General features: G+C 39.2%; 1 protein-coding gene across 2 annotated transcripts in view; it reads left to right on the plus strand.

The window, feature by feature from the left end:
- Mindy2 (MINDY lysine 48 deubiquitinase 2) overlaps positions 1-24,343 on the plus strand; it is a 55,954-nt gene that overhangs the window by 19,611 nt on the left and 12,000 nt on the right. The window contains exons 3-6 of one of the 2 annotated variants that reach the window (XM_060384814.1): positions 4,549-4,613; positions 9,302-9,460; positions 13,340-13,442; positions 20,250-20,410. In XM_060384814.1, coding sequence (XP_060240797.1) covers positions 4,549-4,613; positions 9,302-9,460; positions 13,340-13,442; positions 20,250-20,410 — 488 coding nt within the window. The remainder of the gene's footprint in view (positions 1-4,548; positions 4,614-9,301; positions 9,461-13,339; positions 13,443-20,249; positions 20,411-24,343) is intronic. The other variant, XM_060384815.1, reaches the window with a different exon arrangement.

The raw sequence follows: 24,343 nt of genomic DNA on the forward strand, positions 1-24,343 counted from the left end.
TTTTTTTGTTGTTTTGGTTTTTAGTTTTGGTGTGTCAAGACAGGGTTTCTCTGTGAAGTCCTGGCTGTCCTGGAGCTCACTCTGTAGACCAGGCTAGCCTCAAACTCAGAGATCTGCCTGTCTCTGCTTCCTAAGTGCTGGTTCTAAAGGCATGTGCCACCACTACCTGGTGTCACTTTATTTTTAAAGATTTATGTGTATGAGTGTTTTGCCTGCTGCATGTATGTAAATGTACCTTGTATGTTCCTGGTGTAGGCAGAGGATAGAAGAAGGCGTCAGATCCCCTGGAACTGGAATTATGGATGGTTGTATTAACGATGTGGGGGCCGGGACTTGAACCTAGGTCCTCTGGAAGAACAGCCAGTGCTCCTAACCTCTAAGCCACCTCTCCAGTCCCAACTATGTAGTTTTTCCCCCCATGCTCTTCTGGGATAAACTAACTATTTTCTAGATTCTATCCTTGGCCTAATATAAATATTGAAAGTTTGTGTCTTGATTTTTAGTTTCCTAAAACAGCTTCTTAGTAGCAAGTTCTGATTGAGGACTTTCTTTGAAATTCTTTCTTTGTGTACTGATATTTCTGAGGCTGGGAATTCTTACCATTCGTCTCCCCTCCAGGTTAGCGTATGTAACAGTATATGCTTCCAAAAGCATCAATTTCATCCTTCATCTAATTTAAAATCTCAAGGGGCTGGGATATAACTCAGTGGTAAGCCATTGTCTAGCAAGTATGAGGTACTAGGCCTTACCCTCCACATTAGAAAAAGTAAATAAGCATACACATCGATACTATATGCATCTTTTTATACATATATACATACATAGAGTTTTCTATAGGCAACCACACATTATATGACTTAGGATTTTTTATAATCTTGTTAGTTATCAATCATATTTCCTACTAAAACAAATTTGAGCTATTTGTCTTTTAAAATAACCCATTAAAAAACCCACTTATTATCTCAGCTATTTCACAGGGGCTTTATGGTCAGGAAGCACTCTGTTATTGCCCAGCTGCAGTTCCAACCCTTTTTCCCTTCACAGCACTTGCTCACCTATCATTTCAGGACTCAGCATCTATGCCAGGTGGCTTACTTGTCACTCCAGACCTGACACCGTCTTCTGGCCTTTGATGGCACCCATGCTCACATACAAATACACATACAACATTTAATTTTAAGTGTGTATGTGTCCCAAGAACCCTGTGAAAAAAAACTGGCATGGGAGTAGTGCTTGTCTACTAGTTCTTGGGAAACAAAAACAGGAAGCTCCCTGAGGCTCACTGGCCAGCTATCATAGCCTAATGGGTCCATGCTGGACCCCAGTGAGGAGCCCCGTCTCAAAAGTCAAGGGAGAGGGCTAACAAGGATCAACAGCAGAGACTGACCTCTGACCTCCACATACACATGTGTACACACATGAAAGAAATACAATGGACAGATTGGTGTATAAAGACCCTGTACTACAGAGGAGGTAGGCAGGGGGACCTGGAGTTAAAGACCAGCCTGGGTTTGTAATGATCACCTGTCTCAAAACAAGCAAAAAAGACTGGAGAGGTAGCCTATGCAAAGTAGCTGAGTTCAGGTTCCAGCATCCACAGACCTGACACAGTCTTTTTGGCCTCTGCTTAAATGTTATGTATACACACATAACATTTAAAAAATTTATTTTAAGTGTGTGTGTGTGTGTGTGTGTGTGTGTGTGTGTGTTCATGTGTACAGTGCCTATAGAGGTCAGAAGAAGGCATTGAATTCCCTGTGCCTGGGCTACAGGCAGCTCTGAACTGCCTGACGTAGGTTCTAGGAACCAAACTCAGGTCTTCTGCAAGAGTAATACATGCACTTAACTGCTGAGCTATCTTTCCAGCTGCCTCACACATAATTTTAAAAATAAAATAAAGCTGGGCACGGTGGCTCATGCCTTTAATTCCAGCACTCAGGGAGGCAGAGGCAGGTGGAGCTCTGACTTTGAGGCTCCCTGGTCTACAAAGTGAGACCAGGATAGCCAAGGCTGAAAAGAGAAATCCTGTCTCAAAAAACAAACAAACAAAAAAAAGTAAAAGAAAAATAAATTTTAATAAAAATTGGAGAGGGGAGAATACTTCTGTTTTGTGAAATAGGGTCTTGTGTAGTCTAGTCTGTTCTGGAGCTGACAGTCATTACTCTCTAAGCTCTATAGAGAGCTCTGGGAAAGAAGCATCTTTTTATGCAAATGATGTTTTAAAGGGAATACAGACACAAAAGTGGGATAATCTAGACAACAGTGTGCTCTTAAGAGATCATTTATTTACATATCTAAAACTAAAACATATCTTAGAAACTCAATTTATTTTTTAAAGGATTTGATTATAGGGACTGTAGGTTTAGTTCAGTGGTAGAATATACCTTAACTCAACAAAGCTCTGGATTTGATCTTCAGTGCATCTACACACAAGAGCACACTGTTGTCTAGATTATCCAGAAAATGAAAGATCTGAATGTTTAAAATGGGGCACATAATGAATAAAGAAAACATATGTAAATATAGGTGAAGATCTTTCTGAACATAGCATCTAGTCCAGAATCTACATAGCTATTTCCATTCATGAAAACGCATAGCAAACCAAAAAAAACAAACTATGAAGTGTAAACAAAAAAAAACTATAGAAAAAAATCTTCATTATATATGTCACTGAACTGTGCTAATTCTGCTAATTTTGAAAGAGCTTTAAGGGTCATCAAAATGATTTGGTGAGTACAGGCACCTGCCATCAAGATCGATCACCTGAGGACAATCCCCAAGCCCTACACGGTGGGAGAGAGATTTGAATCCCATACCTTGTTCTCTGACCTCCACGTGCACACACACAGAGAATAAATAAAATACATAAATAGAAATGTGATAAAAATGTAAAAGAACTTTTACAAGTCAATAAAATTCTGATAATTATACAGATAACTTAAAGAAAAGGGCATGGACATAAGCAGTTAATAATTTTACAGGCAGCTCATAGACTGGAGCTATAGCTCAATGGTAGAGCACCTGGCTTATTCAATGCACCAGAACTCCACAATCTTTATATAAAAACAAGGTATAAGTAGGTATGCCATTGCATCTCTTTATTCCTTGCTGTTGGGAGGCTGAAGCAGGTGGATCTCTGAGTTTCAGGCCACTCAGGGTTGCATAGTAAGACCCTGTGTTTGTGTGTGTGTGTGTGAGAGAGAGAGAGAGAGAGAGAGAGCACCGAGAGAGAGAGAGAGAGAGAGCACCAAAGACCAAAGGATCTAGTTCAATTGCACCCACCAGGAGACAGCTCATACCTGTCTGTAATTCTAGTCCCAGGGGATGTGACACCCTCTTCTGGCCTCTGAAGTACACATACGATGCATAGACATACATGCAGGCAAAAAACCGTACACAGAAATAAAATGTTAAGAAATGTATGTGTGTATATGCAGAGAGAAAGAGACAGATCAGGAAGATCCTGCACAATAAAAGTGTGCTCCACATTTAGAAGGGTGCCACATATATTGAAAAGTTTTACATGCTTTAAAATATGCACAGGGACTGGAGAGATGGCTCAGAGGTTAAGAGCCCTGGCTGCTCTTCCAGAGGTCCTCAGTTCAATTCCCAGCAACCACATGGTGGCTCACAACCATCTGTAATGAGATCTAGTGCTCTCTTCTCGTGTGCTAGTATACAGGCAGGCAGAACATTGTATACATAATTTTAAAATCTTTACAAAAAAATTATATCATCTGTAGTTTGTGAGATCATTGGAGAAGCAGTTAAATTATTTATATCAATTGGAGTTGGTGCATTCTTTAGGATCCCTGTATGTCATATAAAAATGCTCAAATATATTGTAAAATGGAACATAATAAAAGAAGATTCAAGTTTGGACTTATGGCATAGGCCTGTAAATGTAGTTATTAAGGAGGTTAAGGCCGGAGGATCTCTAGTTCAAGGCCAACCTGGACTACAGAGCAAGATCAAGCCAACCTGGGCAACTTAGTGATACTTGGCCTCAAAGACTAAAAGAAAAGGGGCTGGAGAGATGGCTCAGTGGTTAAGAGCACTTTCTGATCTTACCAAAGACCTAGGCTTGATTCCTAGGACCCACATGGCAGTCCACAACCCTCTTACCACAGTTTCAGGAATACCTTCCAATACCCTCTTCTTGGCACCAAGCCTCACATGTGGTACACAGATGTGCATGCACGCAGAACATCCATACACACACACACACACACACACACACACACACACACACCACATATATTTTAAAGGGGGCTGGAAATACAGTTCAATGGGTAGAGTGCTTGCCTGACATGAATAGGGCCCTGGGTTCAGTTCACAGTACCACACAAAGGAAGAAAGGGAGAGAGGAAAAGAAAGTTCATGAGTAAAAACTGTGTGTGGCAAACAGTTGACTTTGACTTTCTCTGTGCAGAACAGGGGGCCAACTTTATAAGCAACCTGTTGCTGCAATGTTTAAAAATGTATAATTAAAATATTTTATAAGCAGAAAAAATATTTTTAAAGGCAATTCATACTTTCCTTTTACAGGCGATTACATGCTTGAGGCAAAGCCAAAAGAAATTTCAGAAATTCAACGTGTAAATTATGAACAGGTAATAAACATGATTTTACATTAAAATATGTAATTTTGTATTATGAATATACACATTGGTCTTTGTGATTTGAAACTTTTTCTGTACAAGACTGGAGAGTAAATATTTTAGGCTTTGTCAGCCATTTAAGTTTAAGTCTATTGCTTATTCTTTCTTTTCTTTTCTTTTTAAACTACCTTTTAAACATGTAAAAATACTTCTTAGGTCAAAGCCATATTTGTTTCAGAAGCTGTAATTTTTTTATTCCTATTTTCTATGAATGTATGTGCTGATGATGTATTAATATTATATTATAAATTTCTACAGGATAACTTGGCATTTTCCTTGAAAATTGGCTCTCAAGTAAATTTGTCATTGATTTATCTTTTCTTGTTTTGTTTAATCTATTATCATTTTTCTGGTGCTGAGAATTGAATTCAATACCTTGTACTCTTCCAGTCCTCAAGTTATGCTTAGGATAAAGTTGAGTAAATGCTGCCTGCCATATCAGGACACATTCTATAACTGTGTAATTTCAACATGTACACATTTCTTGGTACATTCTTTAGAGATCTTGTTCAGTAATGAAGGCACAGTAGGGAAGGCACACTCTAGAAGCAGGGAGTAAAACAGCAAACCTCATTTTCTTCAGTATTCTTTGTATTTGTCAATAGAAGGAAAAATAAATTAACTTTTCTTTTTTGGGTTGTTTTTTTGTTTTGTTTTGTTGTTGTTGTTTTTTTTTTTTTTTTTTTGAGACAGGTTTCTCTTTGTAGCCTTGGTTGTCTTGGAACTAGTTCTGTAGATCCATTTGCCTCTGCCTTCCAAATGCTGGAGTTAATTTACAAAATTTCTTGAATTTGAGTGTTCATATAATCTTGGCCTAATACAACTGAAAAACCAACATTTTGCATTATAGGTAATTTATAGCTAAAGTCAACTTTGTATGCTGATTTAAATTTTATTAGAAAAGACTGGCGATAGCTCAGAAGGACCTGGGTTTACTACTCAGTAACTCTCCCAAAAATTACTAGGAGGATTTATAGCTTAGAGCAGTGGTTTTGTTTGTTTGTTTGTTTGTTTTGTTTTTGAATACTATGTGCATTGGTGTTTTGCCATATCTGTCTTTGTGAGGATGTCAGGTTTCCTGCACTGGAGTTACAGACAGTAGTGAGCTGCCATGTAGGTGCTGCAAATGGAAACCATATCCTGTGGAAGAGCAGCCAGTACTCTTAACTGCTGAGCTGTCTCTCCAGGCTTCTGGAGCCATGATTTTCAAATAGTTTTTAGCAGTAGAAACCTCTCTTTCAATAAAATCTTGCATCAGTTTCTAATATATAAACCAATAAATGATCTTTTTATTTTTTTAAAAGCTAGATACAAAGTACTATGCTTTGTTACAGAATTTTCATTCATGCTTTGTTCTCACATTACCCCTTTCCTGCCCTCTTTTTTTTTTTGTTTTTTTGGTCCTCTTCTCTCCCCAGTAGTCCTTCCTGCTTTCACTTTGCATGAATTCCATTACTGCCATTTTTTTCTCTTCTTTTTCCTTCACGTTTAGATTTCATATTCCCCTTTCCAGGTCTCCTTTCTAATTTCATTAATTATGTCCACTAAAAACCAGTAAATAATACTTTATAAGTATGAAATTATAAGGTTTAATTTATATCACTTATAAAGTGTATATAATCTCTTAATGAACTCAATGAGACATTTTTGAGTAACACCAAAACTCAAATTAAAAATAGTGCCTGTTCCTCCTAGTGCCATTTTACTTCTGTTGGTGGTCCTAATGACACATCTGACAACTGTTCGCAGGTGAAAACAGCATGTTTGTTCCTTTTGTACCCACCATGCAGTCTCTGGATGCCTTTGCATTATAGTAGCTTAGACTCCTGAATAGAGGAAGAAAAGCTATTTCACTTTGAGACGAAGGATATCCAAGGACTTAAGGCAAACATACCCTGATTCCAGTGAGATGATTCAATACATTAAAAATTCCTGGAACCCACTTGGTAAAAAAACAACAGATTCACTCAGGTTGTCCTCTGACCTCCATGTGAAAGTTGTGGCACCATACTCCTCCCCCAACTATAGTAAATATTTTCAAACTACCCTGTACTTAAAATAAGTACAAAAAGCATTCGTGAAGTTATTCTACACTACCATTCACTTTAAGAATAGTGTGTAGCAAGCTATGTGGTAGGTCTGAGCCCCTGTTTAAAGCCCATAGGTATCAGGCTCCTTGTCTTAATGAGATTTTATATGAGCCGACAAGGTCAGACCTACATTCGGAAAGACCAACATAGAGCTTCAATATTCACGTGAAATGTGAAACCTCTGCCAAAAGCCATCATGTTGGCAGCACACTCCTACCTTTGCCGAACAAAGACCTTCACAGTGTTAGAAAACATGGTCTGAATGAATCACAACAGGTTCTTATTTCTTATTTATTTTTACAGTTATAGGGTATTAAATGAGATAGACAAGCTAGGTGAGGGCTCTACCACTAAGATGCACCTTCAGCCTGACAGGTTTTTAAGTGATTGCAAATGTGCTTGTAAAATATACTTTTGTTTAAGCTTGCTGTGACCACATTGTTTTGTCCCATGTGATGGGGAGGCAGAAGGCAGAGGACTGAAAGTTCAAGGCCTGGCCTACATAGCAAGACTGTCTGAAATAAATAAAAATATATTTTGTATTTAAATTTATAATACAGCATTAGGCTAGAAGTACCTTTGAGAGGAATTGTTAAACAGTTTTACCAGTACCCTTAAGTGTATCAGCAAACCATCCCTCACTCTTATATTTTATACCGTAATTATCAATTGGGAATTAGGAAAAAGTTGTCCAAGTATTTTCACTTTCACCTTTGTTTATAAATTTATATTACCAGTTTTCTTACTCTTGATGATTATTAAATGTCGGGAATTATTTACTGTTTGTTTGTTTGTTTGAGGTTTTGATCTTAGTATGGAGCCCAGCCTGCCTTTGAATTTCCTGTCCTCCTGCTTCTACCTCCCTAATGCTGAAATTACAGTACATATTGGCTTTTACTCATTCTCTGAGATATATCTTGTCCATTCTTATATTTAATGTGTTAAGATAATCAGAAAAAGAAGTTTTAAAGTAATCTTCAATAAATGATTTGTGACATTTAGCTGTAATTAATTAATTAATGCATTCATTCATTTGTATGTGCCACAGATTGCATGTGAGAGTTGAGGACAACTTTGCAGAAATCAGTTCTCTTTCTAGCATGGGCTCCAACAATGAGATTCAGATCATCAGACTTGTATAGCATGTACCTTATTCACTCCTTGATCGGGGCAAGATTTTGTGATCTGTTCTCTGCCTGTCTCTCAGCTTCACCTACAACTCTGCTCATTTATTTAGATATACCTTTACTGGGCTCTTTGCTGTCCGCAGGCATTGTAATATGCTCATTTTGCATCAATGATCTTTTGTTAGCATGTTATTGTTTTGTTGTTGTGTTTTGTTTTTTAGTGTAATGAGGATCAAACCCAGGACAAATACTCTACCTCTTGAACTACGTCCCCAGCCATACTTTAAAAAAAAAAAAAAATCTGTGCATGTGTGTTTTCATGTATACATTTATGTGTGAGTGCAAATGCATATATGCAAAGCATATATTCTTAGCTGTGGGTTTTGTCAAAGCTAGTGGTCTGTTAAAACAGTCTAAAAGTCTTTACCTAATAGTTAAGAAGATGATGGGATATTAAGGGGACTAAAGACAGCCCTGGGTAATTTGGGCCTTGGATCTACAACATGGCAACTGTTTACAGGTTTCAATCAGTCAGTCAGCTTTGAAGCATCTGTAACATTTGGTGGATTTTTTTTTTTTCTGGGAACTTCAGTTCTTGGACTAACCATCCTACGTCGACAAGACTGTCACCCAAAGTCCATAGGCTGCATTAGGTTTCACCTTTGGTGTTATACATTCTGTGAATTTTGACAAGTGTGTGATGGAATGTATCCACTAGCATAACATAGCACAGAAATGACTGTGTGCTGCCATGTACTCCCCTCTCCCTGACTTCTGACAACCTGACTCTGATCTTTTTAGAGTCTCCACAAGGTCAGCCATTTCCAGAGCCAGATCCCACATGTGGAGTCATCATCTTTTCAGATCTGCTTCTGTTATTTAGTCATGTGCAATTAGATTCTTCCATATCCTTTCATGGCCCAAGAGTTTGTTTATAATTTTTAAATTGTCCTTCTACACAACCTCATACTGCTCAGTTTTCCTTGTTAATACTTAGCATGGTATCGTACCTTTACATGGCTGTTTCTTGTAGCAGCATACTAATCACCTGACAGCAGAAACCCTGTCATATTCACTGTTGTATTGCTGGAACTCAGGTTAGTGCCTGGTACACAGTATGTAGTTGATAAAAGTCTGTTAAGGGCTGTCTTATCTAGCATATACAAAGCCTGCAGGACTATGAAGAGGAAGAAGAACAAGAAGAAGAAGAAGAATAAATGAATTTATATATATATATATATATATTTTTAAAAAAAAAAAAAAAAAAAAAAAAACAGGGTCTTTTTGTGTTGCCTAGGCTAGCCTGGAAGTCTTGGGCTCAGATAAGAACTCTGCTGGGACTACAGGCACATGCCACCATATACAACTTTTTTTAAATAGTAATTATTCTTCTGAACTCTACTTCTCTACTCTGTATTTTCAGAATATGAGCGATGCTATGGCGATCTTGCACAAACTGCAGACAGGCCTGGACGTGAACGTCAGGTTCACTGGGGTACGAGTGTTTGAGTACACGCCAGAGTGCATAGTCTTCGATCTTCTGGATATTCCTTTGTATCATGGGTGGCTGGTGGACCCTCAGGTAAGGAGAGTTTCAGTTATATGTACATGGGGCTAGAGAGATTGCTCAGTGGTTAAGAGCACTGGCTACTCCTGCAGACAGGTCACAACTGTCTATAACTCCAGTTCCAGGGGATCCAGTGCCATCAGACATACATGTAGATAAAACAATCATATACATAAAAATAAATCAGATTTAAATCAGATGCAGAAAAGTTATTCTAAATTTATATATACGTATATATGTGTGTGTGTGGTTGTTGTTTTGTTTTACAAGGCAGGGTTTATCTGTGTAGCCCTGGCTGTCTTGGACTTGCTCTTTTGTTTGTTTGTTTGTTTGTTTGTTTTGTTGTTTTAGTTTTTTGAGACAGGGTTTCTCGATGTAGTCTTGGCCATCCTAGACTCGCTTTATAGACCAGGCTGGCCCCAAACTCACAGAGATCCACCCACATCTACCTCCTGAGTGCTGCGATTATAGGCGTGCACCACCATGCCTGGCCCCTGTAGCCAGGCTGGCCTCAAATTCACAGAGATTGGTCTGTCTGAATTCTGGGATTAAAGGCGTGAGCCACCACACCCTACTTAAATTTATATTTTTTAATGCCAGTATGCTTGCTCTGTGACCTGGAATTAGCAAAAACATGACGATGCAGACATAGACTTCCAGACCATCCAGCTTGTTCAAGACTTCTGGACCTAGTTTCAGGGTCAAGTAAAGAATACCTCACTTTTCACACTAATTGCCAGTTTAGAGGTTTTCCGAATAGCTTCAAATTTGATAGTTTGTTAGAACCATCTTGGGTGTACCATTACACACAAGGAATTCAGCTTATTACCATACTGGCGCACACAAGAGAAAGCAGATAGAGGTCCATATTAACCAAGAGAAGGTACTTAGGACAGAATCTAGGAAGGTTGTACCTGGGAAGCTGGGCATCCTCTTTCCTCTGCACATTCTGCCCTCCTGGAACTGATATATAGCTATATCCATTGAATGTTGCCAATCCCAGAACTTACTTAGCCTTCAGAGTTCAGATTTCTTATGGTTGATTGCCAATGTGGTTGATCTCAGTATCCAATCCTTACAGTCCAGGAAGCTAGACTTGATGCCACATTGTTCAAGGGTGCTTCCATGAGTCACTGTGTTCTAGTGTGAGCTGCGAGTATGTCATAAAAGGCTCTGCCATGAATAGCACCATTATTCTTGTTACTAGAGAAATCCCAAGAATGTAGAGGTTATCAGTCTAAGAGCCTGAATGAAGGCCAGACCTCTCCTTGGTCAAGAGCATAGCATTAAAGAGAGATTTTTAATCACCCTGACATTTATTTTTAAAAGCCACTCCCCTATCCTCATCACTCTAACTGTAATAATCTACATTCCATATTCTGCCTCTTGCCAAGTATACCAGGGCCCTGACTTGAAGTACAGGGTACACCCAAGTATAATCAAATAAAGTTTTTTCTTTAGTTACAATTTATTCACTTTGTATACTTTCCTCTCCTTCCAGTCCCATCCACCCTTCCTCTTCTCTCCCTATGCCCCCCCCCCAGTCTACTGATAGGGGAGGACGTCCTCCTCTTCTATCTGACCCTAGCCTATCAGGTCTCATCAGGGCTGGCTGTATGATCTTCCTCTGTGACCTGGCAAGGCTGCACCCCCCAGGAGGAGGTGACCAAAGAGACAGCCCCTGCCTGTCTTACTAGGGAACCCATTTGTAAACTGAGCAGTCTGTGGGTCTCCTCTGAGCAGGGGGTCTCCATCCATGGTAAAACATACAAGGACATTTGCTCAACTATGTTCACAGCAGCTTTATTCATAATAGTCAGAATCTGGAAATAACCTAGATATCCCTCGACTGAGGAATAGATACAGAAATTGTGGTACATTTATACAATGGAATACTATTCAGCAATTAAAAACAAGGAAATCATGAAATTTGCAGACAAATGTGGGAACTAGAAAAGATCATCCTGAGTGAGTTGTCCCAGAAGCACAAAGACAAACATGGTATATACTCACTTATAAGTGGATATTAGACATATAATATAGGATAAACATAATAAAATCTATAGTCCTAAAGAAGCTAAACAACAAGGAGGACCCTAGGGAAGAGGCTGAAACTTCATTCAAAAGGGCAAACAGGATAGACATTGGTAGTACAAGAAGACAAGAACAAGACAGGAACCTTCCACTGGAGGCCTATAAAAGACTCTACCCTGCAGGGTATCAAAGAAGATACTGAGCTTATAGCCAAACTTTGGGCAGAGTGCTCCTTATAGAAGAAGAGGGAGATAGAAAGATGTGGATGGGACAGGAACTCCACAAGGAGTCCAATAGAGCCAAAAAAAAAAAAACAAAAAAAACTGGACCCAGGGGGGCCTGCAAGGACAGATACTCCAACCAAGCAAAGTTTTAAGAACAGCTTAGTTAGAAAGATGTGGGCAGAGGTAAGGGAAACAGCCAAGGAATAGTGAAGCACCTTACAGCTGACTGTAGACAGGAACCATTGTCCTCTTAACTCTGAAGAAACAGAAAGATGGTGATTAAAACCCAGCAACACCACTTGCCAAAGCATGAGAAGAAAGGCCAGAAGGGAATTCAGTTAGTACCAAGCGTAGCTAGCAGCAGAGACAGGAAGGCCTGTTCTGACCCACTCTCTAATGTCCATTAGTGTCATGCATTAGTCAGTCCAACTGAAAGTAAAGAGGCAGCCTTTATTTATTTTAATTTATTCTTTTTATAAATTACAGTTTATTCACTTTGTATCCCAGTTATAGCTGCCTCCCTCATCCCCTCCCAATCACACCCTCCCTTCTTCATCTCCTACCATGCCCCTTCCCAAGTCTACTGATAGGATAGGTGCTCCTCCCCTTCCCTCTGACCTTAGCCTATCAGGTCTCATCAGGACTGGCTGCATTGTCTTCCTTGACTGGTCACTTTGTAGAACAGGCTGGCCTTGAACTCATAGAGATCTGCGTGCCTCTGCCTCCTAAGTGCTGGGATTAAAGGTCTGTGCTACCACACCCAACAACAATTTCTATTTTTAATATTGTAATAACTCTTGCTTTTTTACCAAAGCTGGCCTCAGCAAATACTTAAAAAGACAATAATTGTGGGTTGGATTAAAATAGATTTGCATTTTTCTGTTGATGAAAGATATACATGATATATAATTATGTAGAAAGACTGTAAGGACAAAAGAATGCCAAGGGATCAATAAAAGAAAAGTGATGGGCAGATGGCATGGGCGTTCTAAGTGGGAGGCCAGCTTGTGATTTATGAGACCCCTACCTCAAAAAGAAAGGGAGGAGGAGGGGCTCAGCACCAAGGCCACAGACATGTGCCACCACTCTGCTGAAAACATCTGTGTTTTAGCTGAACAATGAACTTTAATTTTCTTTTTCATTTATTTTTTGTTTTAAGTGTGTGCGTGTTTTGTCTGCATGTATGTATGCCTGCATACCACATGTGTGCAGTGCCTTCAGAGACCAGAAGAGGGTGTTGGCTTCTGGAATTGGAGCTGTGAGTACCTGTGGGTGCTGGAAAAGGAACTCAGGTTCTCTAGAAAAGTAGCCAGTGCTTTTAGCTGCTTTGTCATCTCTCTACTCCCTGAATTTTTTAATTTTTCCACTGAATACGTCACGTGTTGTAGTTGCTTAAATGCATCTTTATAGTCTTAAAGTGACATGTAACAATTGTATCATTTCTGCAGAATTCGAATATACCTGTGCAGTAGTTTTCATAATGTAAACAGAAACTGGATTCAAGCTTCTTTGCTGACTATCTCCTAAGCCTTTTCATTTAGTGTTGTATTAGAAAACAGCCTTACAGAGTGGGAGGTTGCCTTTGTTACTCTTTCTAATCTTGCCAGAATTAGTGAGACCATTATGTGTTTTACAGATTGATGACATTGTAAAAGCTGTTGGCAATTGCAGCTACAACCAACTGGTGGAGAAGATCATCTCCTGTAAGCAGTCAGACAACAGCCAGTTGGTTAGTGAAGGTGGGTGAGTGATGCTCACACTTGGTGAAATATCTTGTCTTGAATGAAATTCATTGAACTTACATTTATTTTTTTTATAAGTAGACAAAATCATGTTTTATATTCATAGCTGTAAATTGTTTAGCTAGGACTTCTAAAATATACAAGTGGTGGCACTTTTAGTAATGAGAAGCATTTGTAGACATGCCAGGAAAGCATTTTTTTTCCAAGAGCCCTATTCTTCTGGCATGTAAAATCAGGGCAGGATACTAATAGTAGGCTTTGAATCACTTGCAGCTTTGGTGTGGACAGATGTCCAATAGAACGGGTTGCTTTGCTGATCCTGAACTCTCTTTCTAAAGAGAGTATATGCATTCTCCACCATGTTTCAGTGCAGTTCACTGTGAAAAGGCCTCATTCTGGAACACGAGTGACGGACTGAAGCTACGAACTTCACAGTCACAGAGACAGTTCATTATGTTTTCAGGGTTTTTCTCCTTTGGAGCTCCTCCCACTCCCAAGAGTTCTTTGTCACTTCTTAATAAATCTACATTTACTCCACTTAAAAATATATATATATTTTTCAGCTGTGCTTCAGTTAATAGTGAGTAGAGAGGCTTGAAAACAGAATTCCGTCAGGAAGCCATTTGGATAAATTTTCACCACCATTCATTCAGTTCTCCTTTTTTAGAATGGTTAGAAAGAGACAGATAGACAGACAGAGGAAATGAAAAGAAAAGAAAAAAGAAAAGAAAAGAAAAGAAAAAGAGAAATATCAGAAGAAGCAAGGGCAGGGGACAAGTCCACCATTCTCACTCAGACAGTTCTTCAACATACAGCACAATAAAAATTGATTATAGTTACTACATTTTTAGAAATTAAAGCTACTTTTTATAAGGATAATACGCTCGGGGCTGGGAAAGGTAGCATATGAGCTAATACTAGCATTCAGGAGGCAGAGGCAGGAGGATCTCTTTGAGTTGAAACCAGCCTAGTCTACATAGCAAGTTTCATGACAGCCAGGACTGTATAGAAACCCTGTCTCAAAAACAAATAAGCAAACAGAAAATGGGGCTGGACTAGAAAGATGACTCAGTTGGTAAAATACCTGATGTGTGAGACTTGTATTGGACTTCCTACATCCCACAGAAAACCACTTCAGAGATAGAGAATTCTGGGGGCCCACTGGTCAGCTACTCTAGCTAAATTGCTGAGGACCCTGTCTAAGACACAAGCAGATAGCAATCAAGGAGGACACTCTGTATTAACTCCTGGCCCACCACATGAGCACACACCTGCATACATGTGCATGCACACACATGAACACATACACCAAAAAAAGTCAAAAGACTGTATAAAAGAGCATATAAAATGATCGGTACATGAATCTCATATTAACTAATCCTACTAATTATGTTAATTATCCAGGATCTTAAAGCAAGTAATAAAAGTTTTTCCCTGGAAAAAAGTTTCTCTTGTCTATTACTTAAAAAGATATAATACTAGCCATGACTTGTATAAGGCTCCAACATTCACACAAAGAAGAGCCACAGTAGATGTTTTCACTCATATTTTAGCAACTCTTTCCCACATGGTTCATGTTCAGATCCCTTGATTCATATTCAAGAAGTAGTCTGCTTCCTTTTCATGTGTAACCTTCAACTGTATCTTCCTTTTGAATCAATAAAGCATCCAAACTGATTTCTTTCTAGTCTTACAGGCTTTCGTCTTAAATGACAACTACTTTTGTTTTTTAATCCAAACATTCCATTTGCCGTGAAGCCTTAGAATATAAGAAATCCTTTTACTAGCATTCCTTTTGGTGGGAAAATGCTATTATAGCTGATGTCAGAGCAGCAGCTTTCTCTGCTTGGTACTGACACCTGTACGCACAGCACAGCATGTCAGTAAACAGTGCTCATCATCTGTTTCCTCTTTTGAATGGCCATGCCTTCTTGAATCTGGTTGTTATAATGATTGCTTGTGACACCAAAGTAAGAACCAATAAGAACCCCCTCCCCGTAGTACCAACTGCCAGACTCCCTCAAAGCCAATCATTTAGTTTCACACCCTTTTACAAGTAACTTCTTAACAACTATTCCTAGGATAAACATGCTTGTGAACAAATCCCAGGATATTTGCTCAAACTTTTTTTCCCTAGTGCATTCACATTATCTTCATTAAGTAGTGGCAATAATCATTAATTTATTAAATGGTATCTGTCATTTTTCTTTGTCCAACTTTTTTGTTGAGAAGTCTCAAAACCGTATGAATTTAGATTCTCTTGGTGGACATTCATACGCTCTTAGCTCACCAGCTCTTCATACATTGAATACCTGCCTTTTTTTTTCTGTATTCCCACACAACACATTTTTTCTTCCTAAATCATATTAGAGCTAATTACAAGTGTCACATCACTTTACTCATGTCTCTTTGTCATGATGCCAATATGCCGTCATTGTCTCTTTAAAAGAAGGCTTTTGTGTAACTTCCCCATTGTGATCACGATGAGCTCAGCTCGGGCAAGGCAGTGTACCTGCTGTGTTACCCAGCATGCTGTGTATGTGCTCCTTTTCCTGGTTTTTAACCAGGTCCTTAACATTCCATTTCTTTCGCGCATGCTCAAGCCAAAAATTAGTCAGCAGTTTTAACAGATTCAGTCTTTGTCATTTAGAATAAATACTTGTTTTCCTTTTTTTTTTTTTCCTTTCTTTTCGGCTTTATTTTTTTTCTTTTTTATATTAATCAGGTTATTTATGTTGTATCCCAGCCGTAGCCCCCTCCCTCATTTCCTCCCAATCCCACCCTCCCTCCCTCATCTCCTCCCTGCCCCTTTCCAAGTCCACTGATAGAGGAGGACCTCCTCCCCTTCCATCTGACCCTAGCTTATCAGGTCTCTTCAGGACTGCCTGCAATGTCCTCTTCTATGGCCTAGCAAGGCTGCTCCTCCCTCAGGCGGGGGGGGGGGGGGTGTCAAAGAGCTAGCCATTGAGTTCATGTCAGAAATAGTCCCTGTTCCCCTTCCTAGAGAACCCACTTGGATACTGAGCTACCATGGGCTATATCCGAGCAGGGGTTCTAGGTTATATCCATACATGGTCCTTGGTTGAAGAAACTGTCTCATGAAAGACCCCTGTGCCCTGATATATTTGGTCCTTGTGGAGCTCCTGTCCTCTCCAGGTCTTACTAACTCCCCCTTTCTTTCATATGATTCCCTGCACTCTGCTGAAGGTTTGGTTATGAGTCTTAATATCTGCTTTGATACACTGGTAGGCAGAGCTTTATTTTAACCTTTTGTTTTATCCTTTGAGATCTTCATACAGTATATTTTTATCATATTCCGTACTGTTCCCCAACTTCTTCCAGATCTTCTCCTTTCCCTTTCCACCCAACTTCATATTCTTTCTTTCTCAAAAAAAAAAAAAAAAAAAAAAAAAAAGCCACTTAAAAAAATGGAATCTAATAAGTGTTGGTCAACCGCTCCTGAGCATGGGGCCTGCCCTGGAGTGTGGGGTTATACCAATGTCACTCCATTGAATAAACCATTTTTCTCTCTCCCTAGAGAAATCTAGCTGGTACTCAACTGGAAGTGACGTCACTCCTAGCATTCATAATGGTAGAAATGCTGTACACACTACTAGAGAAGTAAAGGAATCATCAGTCTCACCCAGCTACAAACCTATAATAACAACCTGCCTGCAAGTTTTGCCCATTGGTTCAAATAGTGGCATGATGCTGTAGGAGTAACCAACCACTTTTTGGTGGGATTAAGGCCCACTCCATGAGATGAAAGCCATACCTGATACTGTTACTGAGGCTAGGAACCTGACATTAGATAAGTCGTAGACCCAGGGAAAAACCTACTACTATTCTGCTAAATGAACACAACAATAAAACTACTCCTAATGGCACATTGCTATACCTGTAGATCATTGACTTATTCAACCCACATCAGAGAAGCTTCTTGCTATAGCAGTGAACACAAAGATCCACAGCTGGGTAACATGTAGAAAGAGAGAGACTTTGACATGCTCATCCCTGAGTATGACATATTTATCATAGCCCCTCCCCTCAATGTTGAGGGGTCTATGTGGAAGAGGGGAATGGAAAATTGTAAGAGCCAGAGATGATAGATAATTTTAAGGAAACAATGTTGTCCAGGCACAACAGACAAATGCACATATGAACTAATAGAGACTGTGATAGCATGGACAAGACCTACACAAGCTAAGCCAGACAAAATTTCTTCCAGCACAAAGTTGTGGACATCCGTACAAAGTTCTACCCATAGCCAAGAATCTATTTCTTTTAAACTTTTAAAACTGATTTTTTTATTTGTGTGTGTGTGTATACCAAATGTATGGGGGTGCCTGCTGGGGCTAAAAGGGGACTTTAGGTCCCCTGGAGTTGGAGTTATAGGCAGTTAAGAGCAATCACATACTTGGTAAGAACCAAACTTGGAACGTTTTGCAAAATCAGTATGTACTTTTAACCACTAGGCCATATCTCCAGCCCCCCCCCCTTTTTTTCCCAACCTTTTATGCATTTATGGCATTGTTTTTTCCCTCCCTACTGCCTTTCTCTCCTCATCCCTCCCACTTGTCTCTATTAAAATTTTTTTTAAATAGTGCAGGCCAGTATTATGTAGAATAGCCCCAATTTTGATTCATCTGATTGTTTTCTTATAAGTAGATACAAGTCATATATTTTTTTTTTATTGGAATGCCACACAAATGACATTCTCTTTAGTAGTCTTCTTGATGCAACAAATTGGGTGCATCAGATTATCCATTATTATCCATTAATATTTAAACGTGAGCAAGGTGAAATAGCTAAATATCCTTATTGTAAAATCATCCTTTTCTCTTTTTAATTAATAAGTAATAATCTGTCATTAGGCTTCGAAACTGTGTGAATAACTTTTTCTCTAAGGATCATGTGTTCAATAGATTTGGAAGCATTGATATTTAACTGAGTCAATAGTGGTTGTGGTGGCTATTGTGTTTTTATTATTCCTTTTATATTTATTGGCTATTAGTCTATAAAATTGGTTATTATATTCTATAAAAATTCATTCTTTGGGCTTAGTGGTAGAGTGCTTATTTAGTGTGCACAAAATCCTGGCTGGGTTCTATTCTCAGCATGATAATAAAAAAATAAAAATAGATTTCCCTTCCTCCTCTCTCATTGAAATAAAAGTTGTATCAATATCAACTTAGAGATTTTGAGTATTTTTATTAAGGTTTTTTTTTCACTGTTTTCTTTTTCTTTTTTTTTTTCACGTGGGAGAGTCTCACTAAATAGCTCTGGCTGGTCTCAAACTCACAGAGATCCATCCTCCTTCCTCTGAGATCTGTCCTCCTTCCTCTGCTGCCCAAGTACTGGGATTAAAGGCATGCATTACCACGCCCCAGAAAAAGCAAAAGAAAAGCAGAATTTGAAGCAATACAGATAGTTTACTGTTGTGTACAATGACACACCAAAATCTGTTTAATAAGTTATTAAAAGTTGAACCTAAAATAGACTTATCTATATTGGATTTAATTTACCATTTAAGAGACAACAAAAGATAGCCAGCCTTGGTGACTCATGCCTATAATCCTAATACTCAAGGAGTTCGAGGCCAGCCTGGTCTACAAAGAAAAACCCTGTCTTGAAAAACAAACAGAGAGAGAGAAAAAGAGAGAGAATAAGAACAAAATAATTAGGAAATACTGTGTTTTACTGCCTTATAATTTGGGGTGATATGTAATTCAAGTGGAATTCATAATCATCTCTGCACTAAACTGCTAACATTTTAATAATAATTTCCCAGTCTTGACTTTGCCATAAATTGTTTGGTGTCCTTCAACAATCATCTATTTCCTGTGAGTCCTATTCTATAAAAAAGCAACTCTGAAAAAGATGTCTCCTGTTCATTATTTAATTTCACACCAACATGATGGTGGTAGCTCTGTCTTCAGTGAATTTTTTGTATTTTTTCATGGAAGCATTTAAGCATTTATGAGCATAGATTACAGCAAGCAGGAGTGGTACTTTTAAGCAAACAATATATCCTTTAAAGTGGTACATAATGGTAAAAGCTTGAATACGTTCCCCTGAACAAGGTGATAACAATGGGGGAAACTCATATTTCCCAATGCATGAATCCAAGTATGTGCCGCAAACCTCAGACTGTCCTATCCCTAACCAGGTCCTGGTTAGTGTACTGTATTGGTAACTTGCTACAACTTCTTTGGAACTCCAAGTACCCTGGCCTGACGACAAGAAATGGAAAGGGGAAAAGAGTGCTCTAACCTGTATTGCTCAGCTATACTGGGCCTGCTAAGATTCCCACCCAGATATTTTCAGCTTCTTATCAAAGTGTCTCTTCATACAAACTGGACTCTCTGCACCTCTTGATGTGCTTTCTTTGGGTCTGTCTATGTCTCTTTGTCTCTCTCCCACCCACCCACCCGCAATGGTCCTGAACTCACAGAGATTGAAGGCATATACCACCATGCCTGGGCTCAGCTCTCTTATGAAATGTTGTAGAGTGACTTCCCTGTTGCTGTTTTATTGTACCTGTGTCTCGTAAACCTCCTGAAAGAGTTCTCACAAGTTAAGTGAATACACCTATGGATGAAAGTGACTTCACATCACTGTTTCTTGAGGACAGGAATAACCAGGGACACTGCTCCCATGAGAAATTTAGAAAGATGCATCTCCAATCTGGAGGCCATCAAGTAACAGAAAAGTCTTATATTAATGGGACTTTGTATACAGTTGGAACAAATGTAAATAGGAAAAGTAACTTTCTGACTTTGAAATAATTCTTCCTTCTCATAGTACACATTGGTTCCGTAGGCTTTGTAGCTGAGCAGTTTCTAAACAGTACAGCCACTCAACTGACGTACCATGGATTATGTGAACTGACTTCAACGGTTCAGGAAGGAGAACTCTGTGTGTTCTTTCGGAATAATCATTTTAGCACCATGACAAAATACAAGGTAGGATATAGCAACAGATATTTTTTACTCTTGATCAAAGGAGTTTGATTTAGAGATGTGTTTTGATCTGCTGCAGAATAAGATTTAGCATAATATTCTTTAGCTATTATGTTGTAAAGGTAATTATTAAATACTGTTTTAGAATGGAATGGATTAGCAATTGAAATGTTACCTTGGTCAGCTTTTATTTTTGAAGTCTCAAGTTTCTAATCATAGATTGATGCATTCAGGTGTTTACTTTTTTACTTTCTTCTAGAGAGGATTTCACTGAGTAGCCCACATTGGCCTTGAATTGGAGATCTTCCTGCCTCAGCCTTTGGAACACATGTGCTACCATGACTAGCTAGGCTGTTTCTTAGAGGAAATAAACTACCTAGAGTTAGAACCAGGCTGATATTAGAAATTAGAATTAAGATTTGCCCTAAGCTGAAGTGTTGGTGCTCACCTGTGACCCCAGCTTCTGAGGAGGCTGAGCAGGAGGATTATAAATTCAAGTCTAAGCTGGGTGTGCTGGTCTACAAAGCGAGTCTAGGACAGCCAAGGATACACAGAGAAACCCTGTCTCAAAAAAAAAAAAAAAGTTCAAGTTCAGACCAGACTTCATAACAAGACTCCCCACCCCCAGACACACCCAGACACATCATCTTCATGACAATGCTGGTTTTTTACTGTTTTGTGTCTTGTTACCAATTTTCCTCTCCTGTGAATGTGTGTTTATTTTCTAAATGAAAGTAGCTTATTGAAGTCATAAATCACATCTTTATGTTTCCATCAATGCTTTATAATCAATGGATGACATAGAATACTATAAAATGGTTTGTTTGCCAATGAAAGAATACCCCAAAGCCATAGCTCTTCTATTACTGTCTTATTTTTAGAAGAGTACATGCAACATACCTAGGTATGTACAAGATCAAGAACCTAAAGTCAAAGGATGTCAGATCAGAGTGGCTGCCACATCATTTTGTTTTCCTTGTCCTCTTCAAGCTCCAAATTTATTAGCTAAGCTAAGCAGGACAACTGCAGCCATAGATACAGCAGCCAAGGTTTCTGACATTTGATTTCTTTATTTGATACTGAGATGCTTCTGTCAAGGGCACATGTCACAGGCTCTGAGAGCTCATACCAGGATTTTATCTGGAAAGACTTCCCTGAGAATGTTACATATACACTAGCGTAAGGACTTGGGTATACAGCTCAGTGGTAGAGCACTTACAGCATTTACCCAGCATGCACAAGACTCTAGATTCAGTCCCCAGTACTGCCACAAGGAAGGAAGAAGGAAGGAAGGAAGGAAGGAGGGAAGGAAGGAAGGAAGGAAGGAAGGAAGGAAGGAAGGAAGGAGGGAAGGAAGGAAGGAAAAAAGCAAAAGCAAGGTGGCACACACTATAATTCCAGTACTCTGGGAGGCAAAGGCAGGTGTATTTCTGTGAATTCGAGGCCAGCCTGGTCTACAATGTGAGCCCAGGACAACCAAAGCTACACAGAGAAACCCTGTCTCGAAAACAAAAACAAACAAACAAACAAACAAAAAAGCAAAACAAAACAAAAAACTGACATTTGAGAATGAATCATCTAAGAATTCACTCAGTTAACAACAAAAATAACCGCAGAAATAACTGGCAGTAGACATGCAAAGGCCCTGAGATAGTAGGGATCAAAAGAGAGTTGTAAGCTGGAAGCTTAGAAGTAAATTACATGAAACAAGAAACGTGGACTCGTAGACCAGAGTCTTAGAGAAAAAAATGAACCTTGGTTTCTTAATGGCCTTAGTGTTTCTTTTCTTCTTTTGGCCTAAGAGTGAGTAGGAATGAAATAATTCTGTGGAAAAACAAAGTGTCTGGCTGTCATTGGTAGCTATGAGCTTTCCCTCTCTCCTTCCGCTCCATCTCCTCCCTCATCATTCTGTCTCCCTCCTTCTCCTCCCTTCCCTCTCTTTCCCCCTTGTACTCCTCATCTCATTGTAAGCCCTGTACCACAGAGCTGCATACCTTCTGTTGTTCTCTCTTCTGTTAGAGCATTATCCCCAACCAGAGCATCTTTACTGGTCAGCTAGGTATTCCCAGCTTTGTGAGGCTGAAAAGGATTTGCCTGTGTGTAGACCAATCAGAACTATCTATAAGATCATGGGAGCTCAGAAAATATCTTTTCTCTTTTATTCTGCTTCTAAGATTCCCTATAAAGTTTATTCTGTAGCTAAACAATGCTGCACTAGTGTCATGTGCCCTCCTATCCCTTGTATGACATTAATGTGCTGTGGACTTTGAGCGTGATGTGGGATTTAGTTATGAGACACTCCAAGAGATAAAAAAGTAGATTATAGTGATTTGGACAAGTTGTGGTAATGAACATGCAATGTGGAAAGATTGGAGAGTGAAACAGGAGACAGATCAGCCAGATCTCTCTATTGACTTTGAAAAATCAGTGATTGCTGGGTCCTATGTGGATGATGATGTTCCTTATTGAATCATACATGACTGGCCATTCATGGTAGTTCACAACTTTAATCTTACTTGGGACTTGGGACGTAGATGAATCTCTGAGTTCAAGACCAGCCAGAGTTATAAGCATTGTCTCAAAAGAAACAGACATAAGAAAAAAAAGAAAGGAAAAGAGAAAGGGCTGGAGAGATTGCTCAGAGGTTAAGAGTACCGGGATCTAAGAGGTGCCCTTCAAAGTGGAAATCCTGGGCAAATGCTTCAATGCTGGAATGATTTGGGCATATAGATAGAATTTTAGGATTTACAAGAAAATATACTAATTTGGGAGTTTACAAGAAAAAAAGAATCAAAAGAGAAAGCCTAAAATAGAGATTTAATGAATGACAACTTTTAAAGGCTCAGTTCAAGGAAGAAACATTAGTAAAGAGAGCTGAGAAAAAAAGAGGCCAAGAGGGAAGCTAGAGTGTGGCATCTAGGAAGCTAAGGGGAAAGAGGTAAGAACCTTGGGGACAGACAAGGCAGGAGGAGAGGATTAGAGTGGCAACAAAAGAATTTGAATTATTTAAGAGTGGCTGGAATGGAGAAGGCTGTAGCAGGCAACACCTAGAAAGGGTTTGCTGAGGGCTTGAGAGATGCTTCAGTTAAGAGCACTAGCTGTACTTCCAGAGGACCTGAATTTGAACCCAGGTCACACGATTCCTGAACACACACACACACACACACACACACACACACACACACACACTTAAAAGAAATAAACATCATTAAGAGCTTTTTTTTTTTTTTATAAAATGGTTTGCCAAAAAAGGAGATGTTGGACATAGGGTGATGGCTCATCCCTGTAGGGGGTTTAGTGGTATGGGTGTGGAACCCAAGGTTTTTCATGTATTTGTTTGTTTGTTTTGTTTTATGATGCAGCTTTACTGTGTAGCTTTGGCCAGCCTGGAATTTACTATGTAGACCAGGCTGGCCTGTAACTCATAGAGATTTGCCCGCCACCTATGTGCAGGGATACTGCCACCATGCTTGGCCTCAGACTCTCAGACTCTCTACAACTCCCAAAATCCAGGACCCAAGTGTGTTCCCACCTCAGGTTTCCTTGCACCTAGTACCAAAAGCACACTGCTGCACCTGCCTCTTGGGTTGTTTTGTTTACTTGTTTGTTATTCATTATTTTTTGGGAGGTGGACAAAGTTTGTGTGAATGCTCAGGCAGAGACACATGTGAGCCATAGTGCGGCTTATGGTGATAAAGGGACAACTTTGGCAAATCAGTTCTCTCTTTCTACCAAATGGGTACCAGGAATCAAATGCAGATTATCTTTTACCCATGAAGCCATCCCACTGCCCTCCCCATTTATATATATATATATATATATATATATATATATATATATATTTTATTGTGAGAGAGTTGATATTTTTAAACATTGACAGACTCACTAGAGAGAAAAAAGTAAAGATTCCAGAGATGTTAGAAACAAGCATTTTCC

Source organism: Meriones unguiculatus, chromosome 6 (genome assembly GCF_030254825.1).
Source record: "Meriones unguiculatus strain TT.TT164.6M chromosome 6, Bangor_MerUng_6.1, whole genome shotgun sequence".
Classification (NCBI taxonomy): domain Eukaryota; kingdom Metazoa; phylum Chordata; class Mammalia; order Rodentia; family Muridae; genus Meriones; species Meriones unguiculatus.